Source organism: Microtus oregoni, unplaced genomic scaffold, assembly GCF_018167655.1.
Source record: "Microtus oregoni isolate MIOR12 unplaced genomic scaffold, Mior012 000016F_ref0000370, whole genome shotgun sequence".
NCBI lineage: Eukaryota > Metazoa > Chordata > Mammalia > Rodentia > Cricetidae > Microtus > Microtus oregoni.
The window spans coordinates 11,284,745-11,295,199 of NW_024543075.1; the positions used below are offsets into that span (position 1 = coordinate 11,284,745).

Consider the following 10,455-nt stretch of genomic DNA (forward strand, 5'->3'; position numbering starts at 1 on the left):
TGGCGGTGGGCTGCTGGAGCCAGGACAGTCCTTGACAGTACCACTTCAAATGATTTTAAAATAAAAAAATAGTTTTTATTAAGTTCTTAAAATTACTATTCCATCTTTTTCTTATTGGAAGTTTTTAACCAATCATTCATAATTTGACCAGAACTTAAAAAAAAAAAATTAAAATGTAAACGTGTCATAGACACATGGAACAGAAGCCTACTTTTTGTAGAGAACTTGACTGAATAAAATAATGAGTTTTTCAGTATCTCCCCAATGGTTTCTTGGTAATTATACATAAACAAGTCCTTCACTGTCCGGGGGAAATGGACTAGACAGATAGATGGTCTTTCAGCTTTTCCATGATCTCACTCATCTTGTCATCTGGGATTACCATCACAGTTCGCAAGGGCTTCATCGGCACATCATCAAAGGACCACCTGCCTCCCAGACAAGTGTCGCTCTCCCCCTGCACCGAGTAGCTGAACTTCAGGATCGCTTCCTGTAGCAAGAGGAGACGAGGAAAATGTAGACAACTCAAAAGGCAGAGCTCATTTAACCCAAAATAAAGAATTCTGTCTGGTATATGTGCTATAAGAAAAACAGTGGAGCTGGGCGGTGGTGGTGTGAGCCTTTAATCCCAGCATTCAGGAGGCAGGGGCAGGTGGATCTCCCTTGAGTTGTTGAATTCAAGGCCAGCCTGGTGTAAGCAGTGAGTTCCATGACAGGCTCAAAACCTACACAGAAAAACTGTCTCAAACAAACAAACAAACAAAAAAAAAAAAAAAAAAAAAAAAAGAAAGAGAAACAGGAAGGAAGTAGTTCTGAATAAAGTAGGTTCAAATGGACACTTTGGGGAGACCAAATTTCAACTCACAGGAGCCCATGGATTAAGGTATGCCATTTTCAAGTCAGCCAGTGAGAGAAGAGAGGTGACACTGTTTCTAATTTCAGAGTCACATTTCTTGACCACTTGAGTGTTAATATCGTGACAGGTAAGTGAAATTGAGAACGGTCCTCAAATGCTGACCTTCATATGCTTGGCAGCTTCCTGAGCTTGGGGACACCGTGTCAGCATGGTGTTTGCATAGCCAGACCACGTTGAAATCCCACACAAAACTCTTGAAATTGTTTTCATTTGTAGAAAGCATATTTTTGCTTGTTTTTCTCCTGTATGTGGTACATGCATGTAAGCGTGTGGAATTGTGTGTGAGTAAAGGTCAAACGACATCAGGTGTCCTCATCAGTCGACCCTACTGCCTTGAGACAGAGCACTAGAGCAGGAAGCTGACCAGCAAGCGCTCAGCAAGCGCTCAGCATTCTCCTGTCTCTGTGCATGTCCTGTATTTTCACGTGGGTATTAGGGATTTTAACCCAGGTCCTCACACGACGAATGACTCTCCCTAGCCCATTTTGGTCATTTACTTCTTGTAAAACAAAGGCAGAGCCGAATTTCTACTGCTTCTGTCAGTGGGGAGAGCTCAAAGAGTGAGTATTCTAGCTTTGCAAGTCTGATCCCTGGAACAGCTGGATGCAGAGGTGTGTCTGTAACCCCAAAATCCCTGGGAGGCAAAAGCCTGTCTGCACAGCAGCTGCAATGAGACCCTACCTCAGTGAAGTGGAAGTACCCCTAAGAGATTAAATTTCAAGATTTCTGAAGAGGGCTGTGTAAGAAAGAATATAGGAATACTGTCTGGGATTTGGTTGCCCACCAAGGTATGAGCCACCAATATAGAAAATGCTAGAGATTCCCAGTGGGATGCTATCCAGATCTAAGGGCACAGAACAGCCGTGATCACCTTCACCCATCCATATCTACAAATGAGTAACTTGGAACTGAAACATGCCCATGTAGCTTGAACATCACACTGAACATGCTCTAAGTGCCTAATTGGTCCCAGTCAGTAACCACCCACCCCCACCACCACCACACTATAATGGGAGGCCTTTGTGTGTGCAAGATGTACCAGACAGTGGGTTAGCCATAGAGAAAAGTGGGGTGGAAGGACTTTGGCATAAATCTTATGGATAAGTCTTATTTTCAGGAAAATTCTACTGATAGCTAACATAAATGAAGCAGGCCATTCTTACCTCATAGAAAAACTCTTCCTCTGCATTTGCGAACATCAAGGCTTCCTGCTGAAGACCATCCTGCTTCTTTTTGGAACTGGATTTTTTTGCTTCCACAAATGTCTTACTAATCAGCAGATAGAAGTAGCACTTCCCGCATGGCTTATTGGTTCTTTGTGCGTCCAATAATTCTTTCCTACGAGACATCCATACACACATTGGTTACTGCTGGGTTAACTCTGTCTAGAGCCCAGAGGAAACCAAGACAGCACCTTCTCTGGACTCTGCTCAGCATGGGCTGGGCATTTTCACTTATGCTATTGGCTAGTCTTAAGAATGTGCTAACATGGGCTGGAGAGATGGCTCAGAGGTTAAGAGCACTGGCTGCTCTTCCAGAGGTCCTGAGTTCAATTCCCAGCAACCACATGGTGGCTCACAACCATCTGTACTGACATCTGGCGCCCTCCTCTGGCATGCCGGCATACATCAAGGCAGAATGTTGTATACATAATAAATAAATAAATCTTAAAAAAAAAAAAGAATGTGCTAACACTGATTTTTGCAGTAAACAGTGAAGAATATGAGTTCAGAAAAACACATACCCACTAACTCACGATCTCACAGAGTCCCTCAAATCACTGTTTTGTGCAAATTTAAAAATAAATAATCTCCGTTCTTTAAACAATCAGCATTTAACTGCACACAGGCACAGCGGATGGCACTGTGCACGTGGCTACACGGGCTCCATCACGAGTCTAGGACTGGCTTCAACACACTGCAGAAGCTGCAGATACGGAGAGCTAAATTCTAGGATAATCTGTAAAATGGCAATGAGAGTTTCTTTCCTTCCAAGACTGACTGGCCACCTTTAAGCAAAACTAATAAATCCAGAACAATCCACTTCAGCTCCAACACAGTCAGCAGAAAGCAGATCAAGCCTGTGAGACCAGGTAAGCAGGAGCCTCAGTCGCTTACAGAAACCAAAGATACAGAAAAACCATTTAGGGCACAGGAGCAGTCTGAGCTGCAGCTTAGGAGGTTGGGAGAAGAATTGGGGCATCTAAACAAAAGGAGACAATGCGATGTGGAAGACCATCCCTGGGCTAGGAGACTCTGTCTACATTTTAACCCTGTGGTGGTACAATCCTTAGTTCATTTAATTGTCTAAATGTTGTTTAAATGTTCTCAAGTTGAAACTCCTGCATTAAAACAACAGAAGAGCAAGAAGTAGACTATTCCTTAAGGTTGTGGTTTCACTAGTCAAAACAGAAGTTAGGAATTGGACTCTGGTTTTGTAGTATTTGTTCAATGTTTTGTCAAATCAGTCTGTGAAAGTAGAAACTGTCAGTCAAATGTAAAAGGCATGTGAATATTTGAAAATATTAAAATTACTGTCATCAGTCATCAAAACTGTTGGAGGGGCTGGATGCCAGAAATGGGTGCCCTCGCACACTATTCCACTGCCCTCTCTCGGCGCCTCACAACCCAGGCTGGACTGCGTGCCAACCTACACATGCTGCACATAGGTGCCACTTCTGAATCCACGGGGGTAAAAACTGACTGCGGCACTGCCCAGTGTCTCTTACTGGAGCTGCTGGTGCATCGGCAGCGCAATCTGTGGAGGGACGTTAATGAATCTTTCACTGAGCAGAAAGCCCACAGGCTTGCTGGTGTCGTTCAACAGCTGGTCCAGCTGTTCAACCATGCTCTTCTCACAGTTCTTCTCACAGAAGCTCAGAACCAACTCTTTAATTTGTTCCGCACACTGCGTGCCCTAGAAAGTAAAGAGAAGGCTTTGACTTTTACCTCACAAGTAGAGGGTTTCCTCCCACTGCCTTTAGACGCCAGTGTTTCTTCAGTATTGACTGCTGAAGAACTCCCCAAAAGTAACTACACCTAATTACCATCCCATGACTGATGGCAGATCATGCTTGTAATTAACACTCACACACTGGAATAGCAGTCCTACTCTATCTCAGAAACAGTTGGAAATTAACTGGAAAGTTCCTTTGAAAACAGGCCGACTGTGGGCTGCACCTTATCCAGAGAATAAACAGCTGGCATGGTTTTTACTAGAATTCGTTATTGAGTCAATCGAGAGAGATTAAGAGCCCACGGGCAACTCTGGAAGCTGCTGACCAAAGTCTCTGTATCCACTACACTAGGAGCAAAGAGAGCAGCTGCAGAGACCCTGCCAACAGATCCTGTGTCAGCACCAGCATCTCCACACCAGGGACTAGAATGCTTGATGACTGCCAGCGGGAGTAATCAGCTTTAAGCTGGGGACAAATCACTCCAAACAAAACAATGCCACACTGAAAAAGGGACAGAGCAAGAGCACATACCCTGATATCATATTCTGCCATAGAAGACTCCATTTTGACCAGAGATTCAAGACTTCAAGTGCCACCCAGTAAAACTGACCTTTCTTTCAGTTAAATTTAAAAGGCTTATGAAGCCGAAGATCTCATCTTCATCCACTTCATCACCGCTGTCTTCTGAAACATCGGTTTGCTGTTTCAGAAGGAAAGAGTACTTGAATTTTACATTATTTGAGTGGGAAGAAGTATAACACTAATTTTTCATTTTTAAAAACCAAAGCTTGTTTTTCCTGCTGTCAGCTCCCAAAGCACCGCGTCCTGAATGCTGTGTGGTGGCGTTCACACCACCTCACCTCCAGCCCATGCTGGGTGGTGGCGTTCACATCACTTCACCTCCAGCCCGATCTGCTCTTCCTTTCCATTCTAGGTGACCTCATCCTGCTCTGCATTTTTCTTTTAAACAAAAGATTCTTTGGGGTTTCTTTTCTTTTTTTTGGTTTGTTTCTTCAAGGCAAGGTTTCTCTGTTAACCCTAGCTGCCCTAAAACTCACTCTGTAGACCAGGCTGGCCTTGAACTCACAGAGATCTGCCTGCCTCTGCCTCCTAAGTGCTGGGATTAAAGGGGTGCGCCACCACTGCCCAGCTGGCAAGATGTCTCATGTTCAACAAAACTAGATGACACAAATGGCAAACGAGATGGTCATTCATGCACTAGTCCGCCAGGTTCTCTATCGGACGATTTTCCTGTACTTGAGTGGCCCCCAGCATCTGTGCCAGGACCCATGCAATAATGCCCTCCCTACTCCAGAGCCTCCTCCGCACACTGAACACAAAGCAGGAAGGAACTGAGATGAATCTGACTTCTGTCCAAATGGCAGGTCCACAGGCCAAACAGATGTCTGCTGCAATTCTAAGCTGTGGGGGAGTTACTGTAACACAGCAACAGGAAACCAGGACTCCGGCTGAAAGAGCAGAGTCAAGTCCATGCTGGACTGGCACCTCATTTTCTGGGGCTCTATCTCTCTACTAGACAATTCCTTTCTTAAACACTCCTCCTCACTTCTATGAAATCATGCGCTGCTTTCCCCTTCCCGCGGCAGCCATCCTAACAGTTCTCTAATGTTTCTGTCACTTATTTTGCTGAGTCGAGCACAGCTGGCATTACCAGGCGCCTGTTCTCTGCCTGCCCTTGGCAATCCCAATCGCATCTGATTTCAATGGCTGACATCTGCTGAAAACTCAAGGCTCTAGCTGCTGCTGCTCAGGATCTCACATACACACCCAGGCACCCCAAACTCAAAGTGTACAAACCCCATGACGTGGTCATCCCCTCAACCTTTCTTCTACGTTTGCTAACCTCATTGCTCTAGCAGGAACTTGTGCATCATCCTTGACTATTCTCTCTGTCGCTCAGAACCAAGTACACTAAACCATATCATATTTCACCTCCCAGGTATCATCTAAGTCAGCCCTCTTCTCCCCTCCCCATCGCTGATGCCTGGAGTCATGCACGTAACATCCCTGGACCACTGCAGTGGCCTCTGGGCAGTCCTCACTAGTACTTCTTTCAGCTGGAGCTAAAGAGGACAACGTCCCTGTATTATCAATCACCCCAAGTACCTTAATCACGCTCCCGATGTGGTTCTGTTGAATCAAAAGATCCGTTAGCTCTGCAGTGTTCACGGGAGCTTTTAGGAAAAGCTTAAAGGAGAAAAAAATATTTCAAATTAAAATCAAAGCACAATTTCTAGTAACACATTGATTCTGTTATCTAAACAAAAGCAATAAGATGTAATAACCTGATCGAGATGGCTGAGAAAAGTAACCCCAGGAAGAAAACAAAAATCCAGAGGGGAAGAAATTTCAGAAAAGGCACAGCCAACAGTGGTCAGCAAACAGGCATGGAGGGAAGACAAACACAGGCCATGTTATCGGAGGTAAAGGCAGAGTACAGGGAGCAATGTGGACTCTGTGGCACCAGCAGGTGCAATTATGTAGCTATCATATAAGGACTGATGCCCTGCTTCTGAGCTGCTGATGCAATGTGAGGCTGGCCTTGGGCCCTTATATTACCCTCTTTCCCTGCCATGGTGGACAGCATCCCCTCTGAACTGTAAACCGAACGCTTCCTCCCTAGTTTGGATGTAAGCTACAGGAGAGAGACTAGCGGTGTCTTAGGCAGTGGGCACGTGAAAAGGAAAGCATTCCAGGACATGGCAAACTTGAACACAGTAACCAGGGGCGGGGCAGAGCGAAGGGGCACAAAGAGTCATTCACCCTACAAAAGGGGAGATTCCTTCGGCAAAGAGCAGAAGACAGGCGTGGGGTTCTGGAAAGGCCGTACCTGTTGCAGTAATTTCTTAATTCCGCCATAATCGTTATCTGAGATGGAGTAAGCTTCAAATTCAATATTCACTTCCTGTAAAGAGATCATCACAGATTCAGAAATGATGCAGGCAGCATTTCCATTTTGCAAATTTTTCTTTTCCCTTGGTTTCCATTCTTTTAGGGCTCTTCTCTACCTGCAGAAAACGCCTCAGAGAGGTGGGGTGGAGAAAACATGACATGTTAGTCTAATGTGGTGGTGCAAACCAGCAACTTGGGAGATAGAGAAAGGACGATCAATACTCTGAGACCAGCCCAGGCTACATAGCAAGACGTTGTTTCAAACCAGGGAAGGGAGGGAAGGAAGGTTACCTAAATAACTATCAATGTCAGGCTTCAACACAAGCAAGCCTGAAACCAGAAGGGTGCTACAGGTCTGCAATGCCAACCGCAGGTTCGGGGGTTCGGGGGGGGGGGGGCGGAAGAACACCTCAATTTTAAGGTCGTCCTGGTCTTCATAGGGAGACTCATTCTCAAAGAAAAAAGAAAAGTTAAACTCTCAGGCAGCCACAGAGAGGGAATCAAATGATTCTTCACCTGGCTTCAAAAAGCACCTGTAAAGACAAGCTCACTTCAAGTCTACAGAATGACCAAAGTTTAATTTGGACATAGATGTGAAGCTGTACTTTGTTCACTTAGCAAACATTTACCAAGTAACAGCAGGTACTAAGCACTTGAGAAGAAATGGGGAAGCCACGCCTTGTGGCACAGGCCTGTGATCTCAGCACTCGGGAGGGTGAAGCAGGGAGACAGGGAGTTCAAGGTAAGGTTGGGTTACGGTGTGAGTTCAAGGCCAAACAAGTGACGCAGAAAGACGTAGGAGAGGAACCGGTGAGCAAGGCAGGTGTGAATGACTCTGCTCTGGAGCCGACACAGGACACAGAAAACGAGTCTCAACAACTGTACGTGCCATTCAAAAGGCGGGGGCAGGCTGGAGAGAGTGCAGCAGGTAAAGGCACTTACTGCCAAGCCTGACTGCGTGAGTCCCTGGACTAAGATGGTGATGGTGGGAAGACAGAACTGCGCGCTGCAAACTGCCTTCTGACTTCCACACCTGCACTGTGGCATATGAGTGTGTGTATGCACGCACAAACACGGGAGGGGGGGTCATAAATGAATTTGTAAAAGAAGATAGGGATGATGGTAAGACAGCTCAGGGGTAAAGGCACTGCCACCGAGCCTGCCGACCAGAGTTTCTTCCTCGTGACCCACGTGGTAGAGTGAGACAACCAACTCCTACAGCACCACCTGACATTTACACAAGAGGCTATGGCACATACACATACAAATAAATGTAATTGAATATATACGTATATAGACATGTATATATTTTTTTAAAAGATACACTGTGCTTATAGCTTAAAACTAGGAAATCAGAAAGTCGAGAAACGCTTGCTTTAAAAAGGTGGCATGAACTAAGAATAGCAGAGGAGGTTTCCTGGCACGAAGAACAGCAATACAAGCCCCTAAGGCAGGAGAAATTATGGTGAATTGAAGAGGCTAGAAGAAGGCACATGTCCCCAGCCGCCTAACTTCTTTAATAAGCAGCTAGCAACAGAATTCAAGAGAAAAAGCCAGCTATCTCCATCTGTCCTTGAAGTTAGGCTCTATAGGACCTGAACTATGCGCATTCCTTTATTCCTGATATACCACTGTTTTTTTAAAAAAGTGATTTGAGCTAGGTGGTGGCAGCACATGCTTTTAATCCCAGCAATTGGAAGGTGGATCTCTGTTCGAGGCCAGCCTGGTATACAGAGTGAGTGCCAGGACAGGCTCCAAAAAGCTACACAGAGAAACCCTGTCACAAAAAACAAAAACAAAAAGATTTGAGATTGATTCTGATCTTCCAAGATAATTTTCATGGTCTTTTACATCAGAGAAATAAATTGCAGGTGAATAAATGTATCAGAAAATGAAAGCCTTCTTCAATTAAATAAAGAAAATCCAGCAAGGCGGTGGTGGCGCATGCCTTTAATCCCAGCACTCGGGAGGCAGAGACAGGAGATCTCTGTGAGTTCGAGACCAGCCTAGTCTATAAGAGCTAGTTCCAGGACAGGCTCCAAAGCTACAGAGAAACCCTGTCTCGAAAACCAAAAAAGAAAGAGAGAGAGAGAGAAAGAAAAAGAAAGAAAACCCACAAAGAATTTCAAAATAGAGACCTGCCCTAAAAGCTCTCTAACAACTACTTCTGTCGGGCTGGAGGGATGACTCAGAAATTAAGAGCATTGGCCGCTCTTCCAGAGGACCCAGGTTCGAATGTCAGCATCTACACAGAGGCCAACAAACATCTGTAACTCCAACCCCTAGGGATCCGATGCCTTGTATGGCCTCTGTGGGCACAGCATGAATGTGGTACATGTATATGCAGGCAAAACACACAAACACACAAAAGGAATTTAAAGGCATATGTGAGGGGCAAAGCTACTCTGACTCCTAAGGTCCGAGTGAGAAAGCTTTCCTAGCCTTAGCGTCATACACCTGTTCTCAAAGCACACACACAAGCTGATGGATCCCTGCCCCCACCCCCGTTGTTTCTTTTTTCCTCCACATAACTATATATACACATTTCCCCTTAACTTGCTCTGCGGTCTCACTTGTAAAACAGTGATAATTCCTAAGTTCATGGTGCTGAAGTGAGAACTAAATGAGTTAATACAAAATGCAGCCCCTGGGGGTATGTTTAATACTATTATTATCACTGTCAATTTCTAGAGGGTAAATTATTGAGCCAGGAGTTACAGGCACTTTAAAGTTTGATAAATCCTGTCAGATTACCCGCCAAAGAGATCGCGAAGATTTATACTCCCACCAACAGAGCGTGCAAGTGCTTATATTGACACACTATTATCCTTTCTCTTGGCATTCTTTCTGTGTCTATGATAAACAGCTCGACCAAAAGCAACCTGGGAAGGAAAGGGTTTCTTTTATCTTACACTTCCAGGTAATTGTTCCTCATGGCGGGAAGTTTGGACAGGCGCTCAAGGCCCGAACTGAAGAAGAGACCACTGTTTACAGGCTTGTTTATACCACCCAAGACCATCTCACAGTGGGCACGTCCATCATTAATTAAGCAAATACCCACAGACAAGCACACGGGTCACTGTGGTGGAGGCAATCCCTCATCTGAGGTTCCCTTCTCCCACAGTTTATGATTACAGTACACACGTTTTTAGTCATGGGCAGTCAATGTTATAGATTTTCCATGTTAATGAAAGAAGCACAAGTGTGGATGGGGGGTTGGGAGTCGCGGGCTCAAGGCGGGTGGTGGATAACTCAGCCGGGAAGGACTGCAGGGAATAATGTGTAGAAAAGCCTGAAGTAAGAACGTGACACGTCCGGTTCAGCTCCTGAATCACAACGACGGGAAATCACAACTCCCCACAACCACTGTCACTTTCCCACAGCTTCGGTTGCCTGAATGTTTTTCCCCACTCAGATCTATGAATCTACACCAAAAATATGGTCACGTGTGCCTCACCTCGTCCACGATCTCGTCTTCATCATCTTCTTCCTCACTGTCTTCATCGTCGTCAACGTCTTCTTCCTCATCTTCCACCTCATCCTCTTCTTCCTCCTCGTGGTGACCCTGCACTCCCAGCCGCTGAACCCCGTTTCCCACCGCTCGCTTCTTAGCTCGGGAAGCCATGACGCCGGCCACACTGCGCCTGCGCAAGTCCCGCCCCTTTCCTTC

General features: G+C 45.5%; 1 protein-coding gene across 1 annotated transcript; it reads right to left on the bottom strand.

The window, feature by feature from the left end:
• Nucleotides 1–50: 50 nt before the first annotated feature.
• On the bottom strand, nucleotides 51–10,445 carry LOC121457510 (BRCA2 and CDKN1A interacting protein). Its single transcript, XM_041666277.1, has 7 exons — nucleotides 10,243–10,445; nucleotides 6,724–6,798; nucleotides 6,000–6,080; nucleotides 4,483–4,572; nucleotides 3,645–3,832; nucleotides 2,080–2,254; nucleotides 51–490 (listed from the first exon to the last, which is right to left on the bottom strand). The coding sequence occupies exons 1-7, from the start codon at nucleotides 10,408–10,410 to the stop codon at nucleotides 320–322; spliced, it is 948 nt and encodes a 315-aa protein (XP_041522211.1). The 5' UTR covers nucleotides 10,411–10,445; the 3' UTR covers nucleotides 51–319.
• Nucleotides 10,446–10,455: the final 10 nt, after the last annotated feature.

Coding starts and splice junctions, on each gene's coding strand:
- LOC121457510 (XM_041666277.1), bottom strand. CDS start 10,410: ATGGCTTCCCGAGCTAAGAAGCGAGCGGTGGGAAACGGGGTTCAGCGG. Junction 6,081..6,723: donor TTAAGAAATTACTGCAACAG/GTACGGCCTTTC, acceptor TTCTCCTTTAAG/CTTTTCCTAAAAGCTCCCGT. Junction 2,255..3,644: donor CCGATGCACCAGCAGCTCCA/GTAAGAGACACT, acceptor GATGTCTCGTAG/GAAAGAATTATTGGACGCAC.